Source organism: Balaenoptera ricei, chromosome 7, assembly GCF_028023285.1.
Source record: "Balaenoptera ricei isolate mBalRic1 chromosome 7, mBalRic1.hap2, whole genome shotgun sequence".
In the NCBI taxonomy this organism is placed as follows: Eukaryota; Metazoa; Chordata; class Mammalia; order Artiodactyla; family Balaenopteridae; genus Balaenoptera; species Balaenoptera ricei.
The window spans coordinates 1,189,228-1,214,256 of record NC_082645.1 but is presented as its reverse complement, the minus strand read 5'-3'; the positions used below and the strand labels follow the sequence as shown (position 1 = coordinate 1,214,256).

General features: G+C 36.4%; 1 protein-coding gene across 4 annotated transcripts in view; it reads left to right on the top strand.

Annotated features, from left to right (window-relative positions):
- Positions 1 to 25,029, top strand: part of RAB3GAP1 (RAB3 GTPase activating protein catalytic subunit 1) — a 157,960-nt gene that overhangs the window by 81,371 nt on the left and 51,560 nt on the right. For all 4 annotated transcript variants that reach the window (XR_009504167.1, XM_059927599.1, XM_059927600.1 and 1 more), the window contains exons 18-19: positions 7,633 to 7,770; positions 11,862 to 12,089. Coding sequence is in view for 3 of the 4 variants with exons in the window: in XM_059927599.1 (XP_059783582.1) it covers positions 7,633 to 7,770; positions 11,862 to 12,089 (366 nt within the window). In the remaining variant the exon portion in view is untranslated. The remainder of the gene's footprint in view (positions 1 to 7,632; positions 7,771 to 11,861; positions 12,090 to 25,029) is intronic.

The window sequence follows — 25,029 nt, the reverse complement described above, 5'->3', positions numbered from 1 at the left end:
CATTTGTTTACTTATCTATTGAGTTAATAAATTATAACTAAATAAAGTGCACAAATCTTAAGTGTACAGCTTGGTGAGTTTTTTCATATTTAAAAACCTATGTAAAACTAATAGAATGTTATATGTCAATTATATCCCAATAAAAAAATTAACTCAGAAAAATAAAAAATAAAATAAAAATAAAAAAATAAATAAAAACTCATGTAACCATCACCCATATCAAGATATAGAAAATTCTCATCATCCTAGAACAGCAATAATCAGTAGAACTTTCTGTGAAGATGGACACATATATTTTCTATCTGTGTTCTCTAGTACTATAGCCATTATCTATATGTAGCTATTGAGTGCTTGAAATGTGGCTAGTGCAACTAAGGAACTGAATTTTTAATTTAATTTTTTAAAATTTAAATAGGCAGATGTATTGAGTACTCCCCTCCAGGTGACTCTTTTTTCTAACTTATATCAGCATAGGTTAGTTTTGTCAATTTTTGAATATCATAAATGTAATCATACTTTGCTTGCTCTTTTGTGTATGAATTGAATTATGTACTCTTGTGTTGTGCTTTTTTATTTAACAACCATCTGTGAGATTCATCTGTGTCATTATATGAATCAGTATTTGTGCACATTTTATTACTTTATAGTATTCTGTTATATGAATATGCCACTCGATTCTTATATTGCTTATCCATTCACCTGTTGATGCAATTTGAGTTGTTTACAGTTTGAGCTATTATAAACAAATGAAAATTCTTATGTGTCTTTTGGTGAACATACTCATTTTCTTTTGGATATATTCTTAAGAGTAGAATTGTTGGGCCATGTGGTAGCAATATGTTTGAGCTTTAGTAGATATTGCTAAACAGTCTTCCAAAGTGGTTGAACTAATTTACATTCCCTCCAACAGTGCATAATAATTGTGGTTTATTCCACATAATCTCTTACATTTGGTGTGTCAGGGGTCCCAACACTACTCCCAGGTTTGATGATTTGCTTGGAGGACTCACAGGACTCAGTATATAGTCATGCTCATAGCTGTAACTTAATAGAGCAAAGGGACACAAAGCAAAATCAGTGAAAGGAAATGGCACATGGGACAAAGTTCAGAGGATATCAAGCACAAGCTTCCAAGAGTCTCCTCGCAGTACAGTCACACAAGATGCGCTTAACTCCTCAACTGATCGTGACCACATGTGAAATGTTATCTATCTACTAGGGAAACTTGTCAGAGGCTCAGTGCTCAGGGTTTTTTTTACTGGGGCCTGGTCACAAAGCACCCTCTGCCTAACATGTGCCAAAATTCCAGACTCCCAGAAGGAAAGCAGGTATTCAGCATAAACCATATTGTTTGCACAAAGAGTTTATGCATAGTGAACCATTTTTATCAGTTCTGAGTATGGTGGGACTCTGCCGGAATCCAGGTTCCCAGAAGCCAGCCGAGGGCCAACTTTGCAAACAGGCCTTTCTGAGGATAATAGTCTAAGGCCTGCTATGTTAACTCTTCTCTGCACACTTGATAATTTCAATCATTTTAATTTTTGCCTTTCTGAGGGGTATGTAGTAGTATCTCATGTTTTTACATTTCCCTGATGAATAATGACAACACATTTTCATATATTTATTGCCCATTTGGATATTTTCTTGGTCAAGTGCCTGTTCAAGACCTTTACCTATTTTTTCAAAGTTAGTCATCTTTTTCCCTATTGCTTTGTAGGAATTCTTCATATATTCTGGATATGAGTTCTGAGGTGTATATATCTGTATCTGTCTGTCTGTCTGTCTACCTATAACAAATAGTTTCTACTAGTTGGTGGCTTGCCTATTCACTTTCTTAATGATGCCTTTTGTTGAATAGGCATTTTAAATTTTAATAAGGTCTGATCTACCAATATTTTTCTTATGTGGATACTGCTTTTGTCTCCTGTTAAGAAATTAACTACCCCAGGGTCCTGGAGATATTCTCTTGTGTTTCCTTCTGGAAGCTTTATGGTTTTACCTATCACATTTATGTTTGTGATCCACCTCAGATTGACTGTGTTTGGTGTGTGGAAGAGATTAAGATTCTCTTTTTTCTGTAAGGGTGTACAGTTGTGTTCCAACACCATTATTCAGAACACCTGCCTTTTCCCACGGAGTGGCAGTGACATCTTTGTTGTAAATCAAGTGATTGTATGTGTGTTGGTCTCTTTCTGGACTATTTATTCTGTTAGTCTCTTTGTTTATCCTTGTGCCAGTAATGTACTGTCCTTATTACTATAGTTTTATAAAAATCTTTCTATCTTGTAGTTTAAATCTTCTAACTTTGTTCTTCAAGATTATCTTGACTCTTCTTTTCCTTTTTATGTAAATTTGAGAAACTGTTTGTCAGTTTCCACACATAAAATAATCCTGCTGGGATTTTAATTCATATTGTATCAAATTAGATTTAGAATTAGCATTGCATTGCATTGGAGAGAATTGATATCTTAACAATATTGAGTCTTGTGACCATGAAATGTCTTGCATTTTATTGAATGTTCCTTTTACTTTCCCTCATCAGTGTTTTTTAGTTTTTAATGTAGAGGTTTTGCATATCTTTTATTAGATTTATGTCAAAGTATACTGTTTGTAATTTTTCAAATATTGTAAATGGTATTTTAAAATTTCATTTAAAAACATTCTCCCTGATATGTAGAAATAGTTTATTATTGTATATTGACCTTGAATCTAACAATCTTATTACATTCACTTATTGTTTCTAGTATATTTGGAGTTTTCTATACACACAGTCATGTTATCTGTTAATAGACAATTTGAATTATGATTTTCTGGCCTGTACACTTTTTAATTCTTTTTCATTTCTTATTGTACTGGCTAGGATCTCAGGTATAGTGTTGAACAGTGGACATCCTCCTCTTGTTCCCAGTCTCAGAAGGAAAGCATGTGATAATCTTTGAGTGTATCTGGTGTAGGTATCATTTACCATATGAAGGAAATTTTCTCCTATCCCTAGTTTCTGAGAGTTTTTATCATGATCAGGTATTGTATTTTATCAAATGTTTGTCCTGCATATTGAGGTAATCATAAGATAATTGTGAGTTTTAAATGAAATAGTGAGTTTTAAATATGATAAGTGAATGATACCATGTCTAGTCCAAAATAAGTACTCAAATTTTGGCTATTCTTTTTTTTTTTTTTTTTTTAAATTGGAGTAAAATTGCTTTACAATGTTGTGTTAGTTTCTGCTGTACAATGAAGTGAATCAGCTATATGTATACCTATATCCCCTACCTCTTGAACCTCCCTCCCACCCCCCCACCCATCCCACCCGTCTAGGCCATCACAGAGCACCAAGCTGAGCTCCCTGTGCTATACACCAGGTTCCCACTAGCTATCTATTTTACACATGGTGGTGTATTTATGTCAAACTTAATCTCCCAATTTTGTCCCACCCTCCCCTTCCCCCCCGCCCCCCCGCCATGTCCACATGTCTGTTTTCTACATCTACGTCTCTATTCCTACCCTACGAATAGGTTCATCTGTACTGTTTTTCTAGATTCCACATATATGCGTTAATATACGGTATTTCTGGCTTACTTCACTCTGTATGACAGACTCTAGGCTATTATTCTTTTGAGGACTTTTTCTTATATAAGACCTAAGAGGCTAGTATCGCTTCTCAGGCTGCAAGGATTGACTTAAAAGGTTTTTTAACCAGTTTTCATATTTTGAGATGGGTTGATCAGTTGTAATAATTGTGCAGTGGGATGTTGGGATGATTGCTTGATAATTTTAAACATGGATTCTGTTAACTTTTTTTTTCCATGTTTATATTGTTTCTTTGCCAGGTGGCTGTCATTTATGACATTAGTTTTGTTTGTTTGTTTGACAGGCCTTATCTTTTTGCTTCTTTATATTATTTTAAAAGTAATTATATTTTAGATACTTCATCACTAACTGTTAGTACTAGGACAGACTATTCTAATGCTAGAAATCAAGTGTATATTTTTTCAAATTTTGTTGGAGTGCATGCAGTTGGTATTGAGGTCTTGTGGCATAGACTGGGATGTAGGAATCTAGCAGAGCTAGATTTGTAGCCTGGCACCACCCTTATTTTTAACTAGTATTGCTAGTAGAGGCTATGTTTCATTTCTGAGCCTTGTATTTCTCTCTTAAAAAAAAGTTTGCATTTTCTAGAATTTTATATAAATTTTATGTAATTACAGTATGGTTCTTGTGTGTGTGTGTGTGTGTGAATTGTTTTAGCATAATTATTTTGAGATTCATATATGTTGTTGTGTGTATCAGTAGTTCATTCATTTTTATTGCTTAGTAGTGTTCCTCAGCATGGATATAGCACAGTTCATTTATCCACTTTTTGATAGACTTTCCAAAAATGGGCATAAGGAAGCTTTTAATCTTGATTGTAGTGACTGCTTCATGGGTATGTACTTAACAAATGTACCCTTTAAATTATTGTATGTTGATTATACTTCAAAAAAAACTTTAAAAATTTGTCATATGATCAGTGATTGACAAGAAAAAAATGAAAGTATTTCTGTCTTGTTCTAATGTATCTTCAGTTTGAAAACCCTACCTATTTATTTATTTATTTAATAAACAAATATTAAACACTTTAAAAGCCAATAATAGTTTGTATTACTCTGGGTTGTTCAGGGTTAAATTACGTATCATATTTAAAGATATTTGGCATGTAAGTGTTCAGTGAAGTTTAATTTTTTATGTGCTTTTTCCAACTTTTAATTAACAGTACTCCCTATTTTTAATGAACTTGTTGCATATATGTTGGTTTGATTGGGTTAATGAAGCGTCACAGGAAGTTGTTCTGGAAGCTCAAGCTTTATTTTTCTTCAAAATGCTATGTCTTCCTCATTTATTTTAGATGCTTTAGTTTCCACATTCAAATTTGTAATCCAAATCTGGAATAATTTAAACTTATTTTTCTCTCAACATGCATCTTATGTATTCAGAAATTAACTTTTGTCTTACCTTTAGGTAAATCGGGGCAAATTTTTAATCTGTTTTACTTTTTTACTTTAAAGTTAATCTTATTTGAATTATAACCATTGTATATGTACTTATAGAAAATGTTTGGAATTCAAAATGATCCCAGTTGAAACCATTAAAATTTCAAACTTTAGAAATTAGCTTAAAATGTGCTGTTAATCCATTGCCACTTCACCAAAAAAAAAAAAAAAAGTAAATAATAAGACTTTATATAGGTCCCACTTCTAAGAACTTAAATACACTCCCTTATTCCTTTCATGTAGACTTAGGTCAACCTAAAATTTATGGCTAGGAAAGGGTTAAGAATTTTACTCAGCATTTTAGAGCCAGGGCTAGAAGAGAAATTTGTAGAGAATCTGTTAAAGCAGGAGTTCTTAGGTTAGTGGATTAGATCCAAACTAATAGTTCTCAAAGCCAGCGTTAGATGGATGTCCTAGATTCTCCCTTCATTTTGCCACTTGAGAGTTTGCCACTTCGGTGATGTTGGGCAAGATGCTATCTCTGCATTCAGTTTCACCACATGTAAAATGCCCTGATCACTTCTCAGTGATCAGTGATGAGATCATGTGTATGAGAAAGCTTTGGGCATGTTCAGAAATGGTACATGTAAGAATGTGTGGCCCTCATGCTCTTTGCTGCTTGTATTCCTCTTGATCATGTTGTTCACTTACAGTTGGCCAGAGTTCCCAGGTGGGAGGGGTGGTCAGTATCCTTTCAGTATCTCCTCCCTTCCCTCAGGAGGCTAAAGGACAATGAACAGGAGTTCCTTTTTAATGGAAATAATGAGGGCCTCTGCTTCTGAGTATACTGCTTCATTGGAGATTCATGTTATTTTTGAATCTGAGGAATTTTGATATCATAGGGAAAGTAGAGTAAAAAACTTAAAATACAACCTAAGTATTTTGTCTCTAATTGCAAGTGTTTTTTGAGCTTATGCCAGGATCTGTTCTTCACAACAGTGAGTCACATAAAGCTGGAGTAATTGCCCAAGGTTATACAGCTGGGATTCAAACACAGGCATGTTTTTTCTAGAGCCCAAACTCTTAACCAGTCTGTCATACTGTCTTAACAATTATTATTCAACCCCAAGTATCAGTGTGAGACTTTGAAAGTGATGCATTTTCATTGTAGAGAAAGCAAAACAAAAGCTCGTAATTCCATAATCCAGAGATAATCACTGTTAAAGTAGTTCCTTCCCATATTTTCCTATATCAAACCATTTCTCTGTTATTGTACATTCAGATTCTTTCCAATTTTCACACTGTTATAAATAATACTACAGTGATATTTCTAGAAGTGGAATTCTTGGGTCAGAGGGCATCATCATAAATGCTTGCCATGTATTGATTTCAGATTGTTGTCTGGGAAGATTTATATTCTCTCCAGCACTGTTTGTAAGTGCCCTTGTAAGTTTGTTTCAAAAATGAGAATGATATAAGAAAAAAGTTACTTTCTTTTGTTTGTTGCTGTGTTTTGAATGCCATACCTTTGCCATGCTTCTACTTTATTTCTGACAGATATCTGCAAAAATTTATCTCTGTGGAAATGGTTCTCAACTGGGGAGTGTGTTTTGCCTCCCAGGGGTATTTGGCAAGGTCTGGAAACATTTTTGATTGCCATGAGGTGGAGTGGTACTACAGGCAGTAGTGGTACCACTACAGCACGCAGAGGCCAGAGATATGCTGCTAAACATCCTGCAATGCATAGAACAGGCACCACGACAGAATTATCCAGTCTAAACTGTCAGTAGTACTGAGGCTAAGAAAACTTGCTTTATAGTAAGCTCCTGAAATCTAGAAGGAATCTATTTATTGACAAGACACTTACTTCTGCTAGGTCTTATCCTATTTAGGAATAAAGGAGTTCATGTTTTTCTGGCTTTAACAACAAAGCAGGCAAGATTTGTTTGGTTAGTCTCTGGTTGTTGAGTTCATCATATTTCAAATATAAAATCTAATGGAATCAATTCTCAGAGAACTTTCCTAAGCCCCTCTGAACAGTTTTGAAATGTTTTCTGTCTCTCTCTTAATGATTCTACAGTTGTATTTTCCTTTAGGTTTGCCTTAGCTGCTGTTTTATTTGAGGTTACCATTAAAATATATAATGTCTCTGATTCCCCAAAGTAAAAAACAACTTCTTATGGGAATTGGTAGTTTGAATGTGTTTGGAACATAAACTCAAAGCTACTCCTCCAACATAAAATGTAGTTATTTGGGGTTCAATTCTTTTCAATTTTCTTCTCTCACTAGGTATAATAAAAACCTTGTTGCAACTAGTAGTGGCATTCATAAAAATATCTTAGGACTTCATTTCTTTATCATTAATAGGCAGGAAAATGTTCAGTGCATCCAGTTCCTCTCTTAGCTGTGGTCAAGGAAACATGATAATCTTATCTGTTGGCTGGCGGGCAGGTGGTGGGGGGCGGTGCGCTGACAGTCATATTTATTCTTCTTGTTACTTTTTCACGTAGGTTCCAAAAAACTGGCAAATTTCTCTGAATTCTTTTAAATACATATCTTGTGACTGCTATAGCTGAAATAATTGTTGTCTTTGGTCTATTTTTATAGTTCTGCTTTCTCTAAAAAAAGCTATTCACGAGCTTTGTCCTTTTGTGCTTCGCAGGAACCAGCACCTATGACAGAAGATCTGCTAGAAGAGCAGTCGGAGGTTCTAGCTAAATTGGGTACATCGGCAGAAGGGGCTCACCTCCGAGCACGCATGCAGAGCGCCTGTCTGCTCTCAGATATGGAGTCTTTTAAGGTGGGTCACGTTATCAGAGTCTATTTTGAGCTATTCTGGGATGAAGCTGTGAAATTCACTCTGTAAAGTGGTGTGAAGGCCTGCATGTCTTTTTTTTTTTTATTAAATGTTTAGATTTTATTCGTAGTTACAACACCCTACCTCCATCTCCTAAAGGTCATAGCCAAACTTGCTTCTTGAGTTTAAAAAAGAAAAGAACAATCTTTTTTTTTTAAATGATTCTATTTTTTTAAAATAAATTTCTTTTATTTTATTTATTTTTGGCTGCGTTGGGTCTTCGTTGCTATGCGTGGGCTTTCTCTGGTTGCGGCGAGCGGGGGCTACTCTTTGATGCGGTGCATGGGCTTCTCATTGCGGTGGCTTCTCTTGTTGCGGAGCACGGGTTCTAGGTGCGTGGGCTTCAGTAGTTGTAGTGCACGGGCTCTAGAGTGCAGGCTCAGTAGTTGTGGTGCACGGGCTTAGTTGCTCTGCGGCATGTGGGATCTTCCCAGACCAGGGCTCAAACCCGTGTCCCCTGCATTGGCAGGCGGATTCTTAACCACTGCACCACCAGGGAAGTCTGAAAAGAATAATCTTTGAATAATGGTTGGAAGTTGAGAACTGAATCGTTGCTATATGTGGATTGGGATGTTTTCTTCCTTTAGGTGTGTTCAGTCAATTTAATGCAAGGTTTTTAGAAATCCTTAGGATTTAACATAGGCTGATTCATTCAGCAAACCTTTGATTGCCTACTTTGTGACAAGCACTGTGATTAGGTAATTAAGAAGTACAATGTTTATCCTCAGTTACAGTCTATTGAGGTTGTGGGAGGAGATATGTAAATAATTACTATGTGATGAGTTCTCTTAGGAGAGCAAGGTCAAAAAGGTGACTGACTGTACTGAGTGGAGGTCATGGAAAATTTTTCATAAGAGTCACAGTTTAGGATGAATAGGCATTTGCTACCTGGAGAAGAATATTTTAGGCTTAGATACAGGCCTGTATCTAGAACACAAAGGATTCAGAGAATGGTGACACTTAGCTTATTAATTTAAAAACCAAGGGATGAAGAAAGTCTTTTTGGATTATTTATTTTTGAAAGCAGAGGCAAATCCATGTACGTTAAAAAAAAAAAAAAAAAAAAAAAAAGGGTAGCTCAGTGGGCCACAGGGCTTCCTTTTCCTATTATTGATACTGTGAACTGTCTCCCATGCCCAGACTTTCTTCCTTAACCTACTGCTACCTGTGATGGCCTCCATTTCTTCATTCCACAGCTCCTACTCAGTCCTGCTTTTGTGCTAGGTAGGCCAGCCTGAGTTTGATAGTTCAACATAAACACCCTGTGAAAACCTATGCTACTTTCATCTTCCCTGCTAGCAGAGAGTGACAATAAAAGGGAGTCTTTTTATTCCCTGCTTGTTTCCCCCATCTTTCCTAAAAGAAGAAATCTTCAGTAAACCTCTCAAGAGCTGCATGTTTTCAGTAGAGATTAGAAAGATACAGAAAATCTTTGAGTTCTATTCTGCTGTGAGGCAAGAAAAAGAGATGTGTTTTAAAACAGATAGTTGGTACAGTGGATAAAGGGAAGCCAGTTGGCTCTCAGGGTATGTGTTAAATCAGAAAGTTAGAGAAGGGAATTGGCTTAGGGTGTGTGTGCACAGTGGGAAGTACTAGCCTCCATAGCAGCTATTTTGTTACCTGACCTTCAGCTGCCTTCATATTCATCTGTCCCTGTTCTGCTACAGTGTCCTTGTAGAAGCATGTACAGGAGGAAACTCCAAATTGGAGCTGTAAAAGCTTTTTCCCATAGAAACCTTTGCCCCTCATGGTAAGGTGCTATGTAATTCCTTTAACACGGTGCTTCAGCAAAACTGTGGTTCGTTAGACTCTTTTGGACTAACCTGGGTAATGTAAAAATCTCTTCAATAACATTGTTTTAACCAGAAAATAGATTATATGTCAAATAACCAACTTACACATCTGCCACTATGTGGGAATCAGATAATATATTTAAGGAAATACGTAGTCACTCTAAAATAGGTACGGTTGCCTTTCCCTTTCTGTATAGGGATGACTTGGTATTAGAGGCCATGGGAGAGTCCCCAGAGCTTTGCATAAATGCTGATAGGTACTTGAGGCACCTACACTGCACAATTCCAGAAGGACAGGGCCTGTTCTCGAGCATGCCCTTGGAGTATATACCTGTGAGAGTAGAAAGAAGATAAGCCATAGCTGAAGTGAGTCTTGAGCCTCTCCTAGTAGCGCTATGTTCTGTCTGGTATAGTAAGGACAACCAGAAGGAAGAATTCTGGTGTGAAATGTCTTTCTTTAACACATCCTGTAGTACAAGAGTTCAGTGTTGTTTTCTTTTTCAGGTTTGTTCTCTTCACTCAAGGCCTGTCTCTCTAGTTCCCTGAGATGTTTTCATGTGGGTGTGGCGTTGCCTGGTTCATATCCAGCCTTAGTTCATGAATCCTGAATCGTGCAGTGATCTTGACCCACTGCAGTTCACAGCAGTTTCTTGTTGCTGTGATGCCATAGCCCTTAGAGGTTTATGCTGTTGGCTGTCAGTTAAGAGCCCTCCTCTGATTTCTCACCCCTTTGGGGATTTCCTAAATTGGTGGGGATGATTATACTGGCAGCCAGTAAGCTCAATAAGGAGAAGTTGGCAGTTTTGCTCTTCAAATTTAAGACTAACCATTCTCATCATGTTGGTTTTCATTTTGGTGTGAGGTTAATTTAATTTAAAAAGAAAGAAAATGACCATATGCTTAACACTTTTTAGTAATGCTTACATCACTTACTGTTTCAGGCAAGTAAATATAATACTCATAGCAGGATGAATATGTTGTGGTAGAGAATTATAACCAAAAAGGTATGTGTTTAATGTGTGTACACATATCCTTTGAATATTAAGGGGATGATATATATATGCCCATCCTTAATACTCTACTAATATATTACTGGGCACTTGCAAAAAGACCTCCATGCCTTACCACTAACACTGTAAAGCCTCTCCCTTTTTTTTCAGGCTTGAATGTAGAAGTACGTAAAGGATTTTGACATGCATCATTGTTAATTCTATAGAATTATCCACTAAATAAAACTTTAATTAGTTTGGTTTCAGAAGCCTGAAGAACAATGATTTTAATTCCAATTCCTTAATGGCACAAAAGCAGATTTTAATTCCAATTCCTTAATGGCACAAAAGCAGTTTATGTAATGGTAACTTGTTATATAAAGCATGAGAATTTGATGGCTGAATAGAACATTTTTGAGGTTAGCTGATATTTATTGCAGTATCAGTATTGACTTATCGAGGAAAAAAAGAGCAGAACTTTTCCATCATTGGGTTATTATTCTGATCATGTTGTGTATTATTTAATTTACTTGACTTGAGCTTATTGATACTTTTCTAAGTATTGAGTAGTTATTACGCTATAATTTTTAAATTAACTTATATAACTTATAGTCTGAGATTTATTTTCACTTTACGTCAAATTTTTATTTCCAAATTCATCAAGTGAAAATGTTTTCTTTTTCTATAAAATGGGGACAGCAAAAATAAAGTACTTCTGGTGCCTTAACATTTGACCTGATTTAAAGGTGACACTGTAACTCAAGTCACATACTAGATTTTGTAAAGATTAGTCTTTTTTTTTTTTAATAAATTTATTTATTTATTTATTTTTGGCTGCATTGGGTCTTCGTTGCTGTGCGCAGGCTCTCTCCAGTTGCAGCGAGTGGGGGCCACTCTCCTTTGCAGTGTGCAGGCCTCTCACTGCCATGGCCTCTCTTGTTGCAGAGCACGGGCTCTAGGGCACTTGGGCTTCAGTCACTGTGACTCACAGGCTCTAGAGCGCAGGCTCAGTAGTTGCGGCTCATGGGCTTAGTTGCTCCGCCGCATGTGGCATCTTCCCAGACCAGGGCTCGAACCCGTGTCCCCTGCATTGGCAGGCGGACTCTCAACCACTGCGCCACCAGGGAAGCCCAAGATCAGTCTTTTTATAGAGATTAGTCTCTATCCTTTTTTTGAAAGTATGATTTTTGAAAACAGGTTTATCAGTAACTGTTGATTTTTATTTGATCCTGCTGAATTTTTGTCTGTTTAGGCAGCTAATCCAGGTTGTTTTCTGGAAGATTTTGTGAGGTGGTACTCACCCCGGGATTATATTGAAGAGGAAGTGATTGATGAAAAGGGCAACATGGTTCTGAAAGGAGAACTGAGCGCCCGAATGAAGATTCCAAGCAATATGTGGGTAGAAGCCTGGGAAACAGCTAAGCCAGTTCCCGCTAGAAGGCAAAGGAGACTCTTTGATGATACACGGGAAGCAGAAAAGGTAACTGACATTTGGGTATACTGCTAATTGTTGTTTCTAGTATTTTAAAAACTATGGTAGATATGAAAGCTTTGGACATACTTGAGAAGCAAAGCATTGAAATGTAATGAACCTTTTACATATTGAATATTCACATTTAAGGTTTTAGAACTGTTTACAGGTAGTCCAAAGAATAAGACATGCATATTTTACATAGAATGTTTACCATTGGACCATCTCACAGCATATGTCAAAAGCCTTAAGAATGATCATGTCTTTTCACCTAGCAGTTCTACTGCCAAAAAAATGTATTAAAGGAATACTGAGAAATACATAAAGATCAGTGTTCAAGAATGATGTTCAGAAAGTTTCGTAGTGAAAAAGTAGATACAACCAACATTTCCAAAAATAAGGCTTTGTTTAATAAATTATGATATAATCATTTAGTAACTACTTTGCAATTATTAAAAATAAAATTTGGAGTTCTGGAGAATATTGGCAGCCACCTGATATCAAGTTGTCCCACATACCCTTCCACCCACCCAACTCCCAAAAAACCCCATGAAATTAAGTAGAGTACAGAAATCCATGCTGTCAGCATTACTACAGTTAGAGATTACCATGATCTTTGAATTAACTAAGTAAGTAGAGAAATAAGCCAGATTCCAGTGGAGTTCCCACTGTTGTAAACCTGTGGGTGTAGAGAGTATGGACAGGGAGTCTTAAGAAGAAATGCTGAGGGATACAGAAGGCTTGAATGCAGCATAGTCACTCCAGAAAGATTGCTCCTAACACTAAGTGCCAAAATACTCAACACAGGTAGGACTTGAGAGTTAACAGCACTGGCTACAGGGAAGTGGCTTGACAGTAAGCAGGACCAGAAGTGGACACTCAGAGAGACTCTGCCTTAGGAAGAACCAGGTAGGTAAGTAGGAATGATATACCCCTTAGAGATAAAGCATTGATGGGAAAGAAGGAAACAAGGGGAAAATTAAGGATTCTGTAGGAATGAAAGAGAAATAAGACATATCAACCTCCCTCATCTCCCGCCATCCATTAAAGAAATTATGCAGAAGAGGGCACTTTCGAACTGTGACATGACCAATAATAGTAAAGAGCAGACCACATCTATATAAAACTACTGTAAAAAATGGAAAGCACAAATTGGATCATTTCAGCTAATAAAAACATTTCCCAGAAAACTGACCACAAAGCAGAAGAAAATTGTAACATTACCAGTCCAAACTGAATCAAATATTCTCAAACAAGCATGGGGGATATGAAAAATCATGTTTAATTAAAAATACTAAAAACAAAAGCACAAATGAATCCAAACCCCACAAAGAAATGAAACTACTGTTGATTTAACTCAGGATAGAAGTAGAAGAAAAAGACAACCATATCAAAACCAAAGACTAAATTACATGGCACCCACAGAAGAATAGGTTCATACTTAAATTTAATAAAAGGCACTGAGGAAAAGCAGCAAAATAGCCAAGAGAAAGAAAATGAGATAAAGGAGTAAAGGGACTGGGGAGAAAACAGTAAAAATGAAAGACAGGAAAAGTAGGAATAATACTCATTTTATCAGAGTCCTTGAAGCAGAAAAATCAAAGCACTAGAACAGAACTAATACTTAAAACTGCAATTTAAGAAAACTTTCTGGTAATGAAAGAAAACCCAAATTTACACATTGAAAGGGCTCACTGGGTGCAGGGTAAAATTGACTAGGAGTAGTGAACTCCAAATTATATCACTGTAATACTAGACCTTAAATATTTAAAAAACAAAAACAAAAAACTCAGACCCTGCAGGCAAAAACATGAAAATAATTTACAAGGGAAAGAGAATGAGAGAGTTGTCAGATTTCTCAACAGCAGAGCAGTGTGGAGCAGAGTTTTCAAGAAATATAAGCAAAAAATACACACTAAAGATTTTACATTCCACCAAGATGTCCAGGCAGTCAAGGCTATAAAAAATGTTTTCTCTGAGTTTTTGCCCATATAACTGTATACATGTGCCCTTCCTGAGGAGTCCACTACAGCTGCCCCTGTCCAGTAGAACTCCCTGCAGTGTTCAGAATGGTTATAGCTATGCTGTCCAAAATGGTAGCCCCTGGCCATATGTGGCTTTAATGAGCACTTGAAATGTGGCTCATATAACACAGGAACTGGATTTCTAAATGGCTGCATTTGGCTAGTGGCTGCCTTATTGAACAGTATAGTACAGGAGGATGAACTTACCCAACCACGAGATGACTAGGGAAACTTTGGCAAAGGGCTTATGGGTGAGAATTTCATTTACTTAATGTTAGAGCTAAGACTAAAACTAGATGGGGACGTGGGTAGAAGAAGAATATGTAAAAACTGTATATATATTAGGGCAAAGTAGAGAGAATGCAGCTAAAAAAGTTGGGATGGAAAAAGAGAGAGAAGGAGGAAAGTAGAATGAAGTCATTGACTGTTACATAGATATAAGTGGTAAGCAAAGGATACCATTTAAAATTATCAGACCAGTTCATAAAATAGTTAAAGATATAAGGGAATTAAGGGCAGCATAAAAGGTTATTAATGCAAGAATATCTACTAGAATAAAAATATAAACCTTCCTAAGTACAATGGAAAAATTATTCAAAAGCAAAGAACACACACCAAATAGAGTAACACACATAATAAAAATCATATCACATGCAGAGTAATTACAGTATAAGATAGTCATATAAAACCCAACTCTCTGCTGTAAACAAGGTATTTTGTGATTCAGAAAGGCTACAAAGTAAACAATGGACAGAGATTTACCAGGTAAATGAAAACATTAAGAAAGCAGGAATTTTAATCCTGATGCCAAACAAAATAGAATTAAAGCAGAAAAGCATTAAATGAGATACACAAGGATGCTTTATAGTCTAAAAGTGATATTTCACAATGAGGATATACAGTTGTTAATGTTTATGTACTAGATAACACGGTAACCATTTGTATAAAACAGAAACCATGGGAGATGCAAAAAGAAATAGATCAAAACACACTAATAACAGGACTTTTTAACACACTCTTAATACAAGACAGGTAAACAAAACTAAGAAAATATCTAAACAAGATAATAAGGTTGATCTTTTAGATGTATCTCAAACACTATACCTTGATAATAGAAACTGTACTTTCTTTTCAAGCACACATGGAATATTCACAAAAACTGATAGTAGGGACTTCCCTGGTGGCGCAGTGGTTAAGAATCCACCTGCCAATGCAGCGGACATGGGTTCAAGCCCTGGTCCGGGAAGATACCACATGCCACAGAGCAACTAAGCCCGTGCGCCACAACTACTGAGCCTGAGCTCTAGAGCCCACGAGCCACAACTACTGAGCCCGCGTGCCACAACTACTGAAGCCCGCGCACCTAGAGCCCATGCTCCGCAACAAGAGAAGCCACCTCAGTGAGAAGCCTATGCACCATAACAAAGAGTAGCCCCAGCTCACCGCAACTAGAGAAAGCCCGCGCGCAGCAACGAAGACCCAATGCAGCCAAAAAAAAAATTTATATTAAAAAAAAAAAAAAACCAAAAAACTGATAGTGTATTAGGGCACAAAGAAAACATCAGTGGGTTTCATAGTGGCAATAAGACCAATACTCTGATCTCTGCAATAAAAGTAGTAATTAAAAATTAAAAACCCTAGGCCTTCCAGCTGGAAATTTAAACAGCACTTAGGTGAAAGGGGAAATACAAAGAGGAACTATAGAATTCCTGAAAAATAATGATGATGAAAATACTGCATATCAGAGCCTATAGGATATATTTAAGAAGACATCAAAGGAAAATCCATAGCCCTAAATACCTACATCAAGAAAAAGTGAAAGAGGTGGCGCAGTGGTTAAGAAGCCGCCTGCCAATGCAGGGGACAAGGGTTCAATCTCTGGTCCAGGAAGATCCCACATGCTGCGGAGCATGCCCATGTGCCACAACTACTGAGCCTGCGCTCTAGAGCCCACGAGCCACAACTACTGAAGCCCACGCACCTAGAGCCTGTGCTCCGCAACAAGAGAAGCCACTGCAATGAGAAGCCTGTACACCGCAACTAGAGAAAGCCCACGCGCAGCAACGAAGACCCAATGTAGCCAAAAATAAATAAACAAATAATAAATTTATTTTAAAAATTACTAAAAAAAGCAAAAGAATGAAAATTATTGGATTAATAAATTCCTAACTCAAAAACGGAAAAGAACAACAGAGTAAAACCAGAAGAAGATTAAGGAAAGGCAGTCATAAAGATAAAAAGCAGATAACAGTGAGGTAGAGAACAGAAAAACAAATCAAATTAATCTGATTTAAAAAAAAATCAAAGTAGATAAGCCGTTAGCTACCTTAATCACAAAAGAAAGGGGAGAGCATGCATATGTAAAATAAGAAATGATGGAAAGGGCAAATAACTATTGATTCAGAGGAAGTACTTTTTAAACATACTGAAAATTTGAAAACTGAGATGAAGTGGATGAATTCTTAGGAAAATGCAGTGTACTAAAACTGACCCCAGTAAAGACAGGAAGTATATATAAACAGAGCAGTTTCCAAAGAAGAAATAGAGACAGTTACCAAGGAATAGCCCTGTAAAAAAGCACCAGGCCTAGATGGTTTCACAGGGGAATACAGCTAAATGCTGAGACCATGTAGTTCCAATGCTGCACAAATTGTTTCAATGCATAGTAATTGAAGGAAAATTTCCAGTCTTTTTATGAAGTAACTATAACAATGTACCTAAACCTGATGGAGACAGCATATAAAAAAAAAGTTACAGACCAGTAATAACAAATTGAAAGCAAAAATGCTACCTGAGTGTGATTCCTGCACTTACTATTGCTAGTTATGAGGAAAGAGGTGAACGAATATGACACTTGTGAATAACTGCAAGTCGTTTATGATGATTGAAATGTCCCCTCCTTGCAGGGAGAGGGCAGAGGAAGCAGTGAACTACTAGTTAGGAAAATAACCTGGAGTAACCAGATGACTTACTTTTTTGTTTATTTGTTTAAAGCTAAAACAAGGATTCTGGATTTATTTTATCTCCTGTCTGGAGGAGTCACTGAAGAATTCTTAAGCGTTGAAGTGATGAAATTAGATTTTCAGTATTCAAGACCAACTTATGTAATTATTCAACAAATAATTTATGGTATCTGTCACGTATGAAGTACTGGGGGAGGCACTGGGCATCTAATGGTAAACAATGTAGAAGTTCCTTGACCTCACAAAGCTTAGAATTATAGGGGTGGGGGAGGTGAGGGAATGAGGGGAGAAAAAAAAGACAAATAAAATAATTACAAATAAAAAAAAATGCTAAGTGAACAGACTCTATTACCACTTTAAGAAAATAACACATGTTGATTGAATGCAAGGATGATTATTTGGAACTCTATACAGTATAATTGACTGGATTAACAAGTCTAAGTAGAAAATTGTATCATTATAAAGCAGAGGCATAGGAGCTAAAAAGAAAAAAACTTTGCAGATTATGTGGCAGTATACTGGAAAAAAAATCTAAAGAATCATTGTTAAAACTAATTCAAGCGAAAGAATTCAGCAAGGTAGCAGGATATAAAGTTAATATACAACTAGTAGCACTCATGTACACAAATAATAGCCATTCTGAAGATGTAAATGTCATTATCTTTTCACTATAAGAAGAAAAAAAGCCATTAAAATACTTGGGAATAAACTTTAACAAGAAATCTTTGAAATCTGAATAAAGAAAACAAAACGCTCCTGAAAAACACAGTTGAACAAATAGAAAGATACCCCTTGTTCCTGTTTAGGAAGTCTCAATATCATTAAGGTCAGTTCTACCTAAATCAATTTATAAATTTAGTGCAATCCCAATAAAAACACTAAAAGGCTTTATTATGGAGCCAGACAAGTTGGTACTAAAGTTCATATGGAGAAATAAAAATGCAAGTTAGGACTCAGGGGTTTGGAGAGTAGACGTTAATGGATTTCTTTTTGGGGTGATGGAAATGTTATAAAATTGATTGTGGTTTTTGGTTGTACAACTCGGTAAATATACCTAAAACCATTGAATTGTACACTTTAAGTGGGTGAATTGTTGTTTAAAAAGCACATGCAGGAATAGCTAAGAACAGGTTGAAAAGAAAGAGCTATGGGGGAAGGGAGGGAAAGGGCGGCAACTAACCCAACCAGATTTTAAAGCACAGTACAAAGCCTCACTATTTAGATAATGTGATACTGGCGCATAAATAGACAGCTCAGTGAAACAGAATGGAAAGTCCGTAACTACATGTGGAAATCCTAGTATATGATGAAGATGGCATCTCAGTCACTGGGGTATAGATGGCCTTTTTAATAAATGGTCTTGAGGTAACAGAATAACCTTTTGGAAAAAGATAAATTAGATCTCTCTCATATACCATAGACAAGAATGGACTGAAGACGAAGCTGTAGGAGCATTAGAAGAAAACATGGGTGAATTCCTCCATAACCTGAATATAGAGAAAGGAGTCAAAACCCAGATGCAGTTAAAAATATGATTGATAGAATTTGTTTAAAAAAAAACACAACTCTTGCATGACAAAAAGAAAAGTAAATTCAAAAGACAAATGATAAACTGAGAGAAATATTTGTAAACTGGGAGAATATGTATTGCAGATAAAGGGCCAAAATACTATAGAAAAATGGTCAGGAGATATGAGTAGAGAACTCACCATGAAAAGGATAATTACCCGTAAACCTATCAAAAGATGTTCAACTTCATTCATAATAAGAGAAATGCAAATTAAAACTGTACTGAGATAACCATTTCTCACAATCAGATTGGCAAAAATTCAAAAAGTTGATAAATACTCAGTGAGGCCATGAGGCACCAGGCCCTCTCATACAGTACTGGTAAGAGGCTAGATGGTACAAGCCCCTGTGGAGGGGAATTTGGCAGTATTTAACAAAATTTACATATGCATTTACCCTTTCACCTATAAGCAATCCCATTTCTAGGAATTTACCCTGATATTTTCAACAGAAGAAAAATACAGATGCATTAAGTTATTCATTGCTGCATTACTTGTAATTACAAAATACTGGAAACTATCTACATGCCCAAACTTAGGAGCTTTGTGGAATAAACTGTGGTTCATCTACATAACTGAGTACTATGTAGCGGTTTAAAAGAAAAAAAAAATGAGAAAAACCTTTATTAACTGATAGAAACCAGTTTCTAGGATATGTTTTTAAGAGAGAAGTATAGAAGTGTATAAAAGTAAAGTATAAGAGTATAAAGGAGTATAGTAAAGAAAAGTTATAAAAGAGTATAAAAGTATAAAAGAGTATAGCTTCATTTTGTGTTTAAAAAAACGGGGGGGGGCAATTAAGAAAACATATATCTATTTATGTTTACAAAAAGAAACTCAGTAAGGATAAACCAGAAAACACTGAAATTAGTTGCCCAGAATGGTTGGGAGGGGGAGGGAAAGATAGAGTGTAAGGAATATGGGAAGGGGGGGTGACACTTAGAAAAGAGTGTGCTTTCTGTATATATTTGACTCTGGAAAAATGTAATGGTCTACATTCAAAACTTAAGAAGAATAGAAAGAGGGGAAATAACCTGAGACTGAAAGCAAGCTGAGGTAAACTAGCTGTATTTCAAACGAATAACATCTACACTGAAAAGGGGGATGGAGTGGGAGGAAAAATCTAATTCGGGTAATTTATGGACAAAAGATATGTTTGACTGTACACCCTCAGGTGTGGTGGGTGGCGGGAGACCACAGGAAACAAATCTTAAACTCGTACTTTCTAGGTTTGTTTTTTATAGTGATATGGGTAAGCAGTTCTGAAACTTGTAGATGGATTATTGTTTGAGCAAATGAGTAATTTGGTATTGTTGGGAGCCAGAATTCTCATTGTGGAAGTGAGATGCAAACATGGAATTGAGGAAGGCAAAGAAGACCCAGTGGCAGTGATTGGAATTGGAGGTATTGGTGTGGACGCATAGGTTTCTAAAATACGGATAGGTATGTGGGTATGTACATACGTATATATATAAGCATACATTTCCTAGCTCGATTCTGTAGGGATCTAGAAGCAGTGACATCCTGGTAGCAGTGAGCACATATATTTTGATTTCTAGAACATTCCTTATGAAAAGGAGCCATGCTTTCTTCAGAGAAATGGCTGATTTTAGGATTGGGGCAGGGAAGGTGTAAGATGTATGGAAGATCATGTGCTGCCAGAAAATAAGGAAGTGTTTTTTAAAAAGATGGGGGCATTTCGTAAGTAGCTAGGTTGAAGGGGCTCTTACTGGCCAAATCTGGACGATTTGAGTGCCAGATAAGGACAGTAATGAATTATAAACCATTGGATAGAAATCATAACCCATGGGTCCACATTGATAATATGTAGATAAATAAAGAAATGGGAGAGAAGGGAGGGCATTTCAGCACAAAGATGAATGATAAATATAGAGGATACGTTGGAGTTGGAAACTTCATTTTACAACCATATTTATAGTAACTGGTTCAGGTAAGAATCATCAATGGATATTAAGTCTAGGTGGAAATTTGGGTGAAGAGTGTCATACTTGCATGGTTTTAAAGTGGCTCTTTACAGATTATACTTCTGAATTGCAAGGGAATAAATAATAAGTATGCACTGGAGAAATGGGACGATACCTTGACTGAATGATCAAAATGAATATCACCAATAAGGGGCAGATTGTCTGCATTGAGATGTGATAATCTGAAGGGTCCAACATCACTTATGTACTGTTTGGTCCAAGAGTGCATAATCTGCATCTAATAATGAGGAAACATTAGAGAAACCCCAAATGAGAAACACTCTGTTTTAAAAAGAGCTAAAAAAAAAAATTACAACTGTGGGAGAAGATTAAAGGAACATAGGAACCAACTGAAAGATTACCCAATGGCCAACACTGGAACAGTTTGAGCAATAATAAAATAGTATTGGATTATAATCAAAATATAAATATCCTTGAGTCTCGAGCGCTATAAAGAAATCATGGAATAAATTGGAGAGGAGAGACCAATCTCCCGTGCAGAAGAACTCTTACTCTGCCATCAAGGAAGTGGAGCACACCTCTGCACTCCACAAGTGTGGGCTGTGCACCGTGACTTCCCTCTGTAGCACAGTGTGCAGCGGAGGGGAAACGAGTAGCTGTACAGTGCAGACACCTGACAGACGCCACCGTAGCCAGCTGAGCAAGGGTGACGACAGGGATAGGAAGTCACAGCTTGATATGATACGATGAAAATGGCACTCTGCCTCTTTGGTCTTCCTCCCCAAAACATATAACCGCAGTTATCAGAAAAATGGCAAATAAGTCATAATTGAGGGACTTTTTACAAAATACCAGACTAGAATTCCTCAAAGCTGTCTAAGGCCAGTAAAAACAAGAAAGTCTGAGAAACTGTCACATCCAAGGGGAGCCTAGAAACATTACTACTAAATATAATGTGATATCCTGGATGGGATCCTGGAATAGGAAAGGGACATTAGATAAAAACTAGGGAAACTTTGTATACAAATATTGAGAGCCTCATTATTCATAATAGCCCCAAAGTGAAACTAATCCAAATGTCTATTAACTGATGAATAGATAAGCAAAATGTTGTATATGCATACAGTGGAATATTACTCAGCCATAAAAATGAATGGAATTCTGATATATGTTGTAACACGGATGAACCTTGAAAGCATTACGCTAAGTGAAAGAAGCCAGAAACAGAAGGCCACATATTACATGGTTCCATTTACATGGATTATCCAGAATAGGCAAGTCCACGGTGAAGGAAAGTTAGTTTAGTAGTTGCTGGGGGATTGGGGGTAGTGACTGCTTTTGGCCACTGGGTTTCTTTTTGGGGTAATGAAAATGTTCTGGACTTAGATAGTGGTGATTGTTGCATAACCTTGCAAATATGCTAAAAACCACTGAAATGTACATTTTAAAGCGGTGAATTTTATGGTATGTAAATTATAGCTCAGTTTCTTAAAACTAAGGGAACAGGAATAAAGTATGGAATTTAGTTCACCAAAAAAGGGAGGATGACTATACTCAAAACGTCAGTGTTACAAAAGACAGACTGGGAAACTTCCAGATGCATTGAGATTAAAGAGGTGTGATGACTAAAGCCAATGCATGACCCTTAACTGGCTCCCGTGTGGTGGTGGGAAAAGGTTATAAAAGACATTATTCAGTCAATTGACAAAGTTGTACTAAGGATACTAGCTTAGATTAAAAGTATTTAATCAGTGTTAATTTAGTTTAATTACGTTCTTAATTTTAGGAAATACAGATATTTGGAGATAAAGGGACATCGTATATGGAACTTGATCTCAGATTATTCAGAAAAAAATGTATGTGTGTATATATTGTATGCACCTACACAGGAGGAGAGATACATGTAATAAAAGAGATGAGGTAAAAGGTTAGCAAATCAATGTAGGCAAAGGGTGTACAAATATTTTGTATTCTTGGAAATTTGTTTTTCTGTAAGTTAAGGAAAACAGCATTTGGAATAGTGTTAGTTCAACAGTGGGAACTCGTTACTCTATATAAGAATGTAAATCTGTTCAAATACTTGGTAAAATAATTTGGAATATGACTTCAGTATTTGAAAAATAATAATTTGGCATTGTCTATTTTTAGATAGATAGCCTGAAGAAATTCCTCTACATGTGCACCACAAACATATGAAATAATGTGACAGGAACATTATTTTAATAGCCAAAAAATGGGGGGGGGCATTTTAATACACCAGTGAAAATGAATAGACTATAGCATGTATCAGTATTAACATCTATGCATCTCAGAAACAATGCTGAATGAAAAACATGTCACTGAGGAACATAACCAGAAACAATCCATTTATACGAAGAATTAAAACCAGACAAAACTAAGCAACACATTGTTTAGGGCTATGTACATATGTGAGACAGCTATGAAGAAAAACGAAAGAATGATTAGTAGTTTCTTGAGGGTTGGAGTGCGTGAGGGAGGGAGTCTTGATCAGGGAGGGCACAAGGGGGACTTGGAAAGTACTGGTGATCTGTTTCTTAAGCTCGTTGGTGTATAAACGAGTGTTTGTGTTTTCTGTATTTATAAAATACTCTGGTATGTGTATTTTTTAAAAGTTTTTTAATTTTAAAAACGTTTCAAAATGCAAAACCCTCCAAGGCAAATAATTTTAAATCATCAATCATTAAATGAGCAAAGCAAGTTACGAAATTGTGTATGAGTTTTTGTTAAGAAATTGCATATGCATCTGTATCTTTGTGTTTATAGAAGTAAGTCTGAGAAGAAAAACACAAAACTGTGTTGTTCCTTAGGAAGTAGGATTTCTAGAGAACTTTTGCATTATACTTCTTTGCATTTACTTATGTACTTTTGAGATCTGTGAGCATTTATCAGCCAGGCTCACATTTTGAGATTATATTTCTTTTGTCTTTACTGCTGTTGAATAAGGAGCTTAAAGGTAGGGTCCAAGTGTTACATATACTTTTCTGTGTGTTTTTTTAATTAGAAAAATAATAAAACAATTTCCATTTTGGAAAAAATAATAAAACCAAAAAATTTAGAGGAAGGTCACTAGCGATGTTTAGAAATCTTAACTGAGGAATGCAGGTTACAAAACAGTATTTTACATACTTAATATTAGTTCACTTAATATATTATGTATATTCAAAATCTTAAAAAATCCTGGAATGAAAATGCTCCACCACTAACAATTATTATTCTAGGTGGTATAACTTGCAGGTGGTTTTAATTTTCTTTGTATTTTCCTAATTTGCATGTATTACATATGGAAGTAGGAAAAAAAATTATGAGAGTATTCACCATTATTAAGGACTGAAGTTCTTAGATGTTTTCAGTAACATTATTCTTACCTTTGGGAGTAGTAGCTACTTACCTGAATGAGCAGCGGTAGGTACTAAGAGAAGAGAGCTCATCTCTGCCCTTGTTACAGATGTCAGTTCAGTGGTACTCTTTTATCGGGTTGGCCAAAAAGTGCCTTCGGTTTATCTTTTTGAGCAAAGAACTGTTCCAGGTGCCTTTTACAGTCTTCCAGGGAATTGAAATTTTTTCCATTAAGAGAATTTTGTAAAGACCGAAATAAATGGAAATCCGAAGGTGCAATGTCTGGTGAATACAACGGATGAATCAGAACTTCCCAGCCAAGCTGTAACTGTTTTTGCCTCGTCATCAAAGAAACATGTGGTCTTGCATTATCCTCATGGAAGATTATGCATTTACTGTTGACTAATTCTGGATGCTTTTCATTGAGTGCTGCTTTCAGTTGGTCTGATTGGGAGCAGTACTTGTTGGAATTAATCATTTGGTTTTCTGGAAGGAGCTCATAATAGAGGACTCCCTTCCAGTCCCACCATATACACAACATCACCTTCTTTGCATGAAGACCAGCCTTTATTGTGGTTGGTGGTGGTTCATTTCACTTGCCCCACGATCTCTTCCATTCCACATTGTTGTATTGTTTCATTGCCTATTACAGTCTGTTTTAAAAATGGAACATTTGGGACTTCCCTGGTGGTGCAGTGGTTAAGAATCCGCCTGCCAATGCAGGGGACACGGGTTTGAGCCCTGGTCTGGGAAGATCCCACATGCCACGGAGCAACCAAGCCCTTGCGCCACAACTACTGAGCCTGCGCTTGAGCCCACAAGCCACAACTACTGAGCCGATGTGCCACAACTACTGAAGCCCACACACCTAGAGCCCGTGCACTGCAACAAAGAGTAGCTCCCGCTTGCCGCAACTAGAGAAAGCCCGTGTGCAGCAACGAAGACCCAATGCAGCCATAAATAAATAAAAACAAATAATAAATAAAAAATAAAATAAACAAAATAAATAAACAAAAAAACCCCGGAACAGTTTCATTACGTTTAAGTAGAGAATTGCATGCAGAAATATGGTCAAGGTTTTGTTCGCTTAA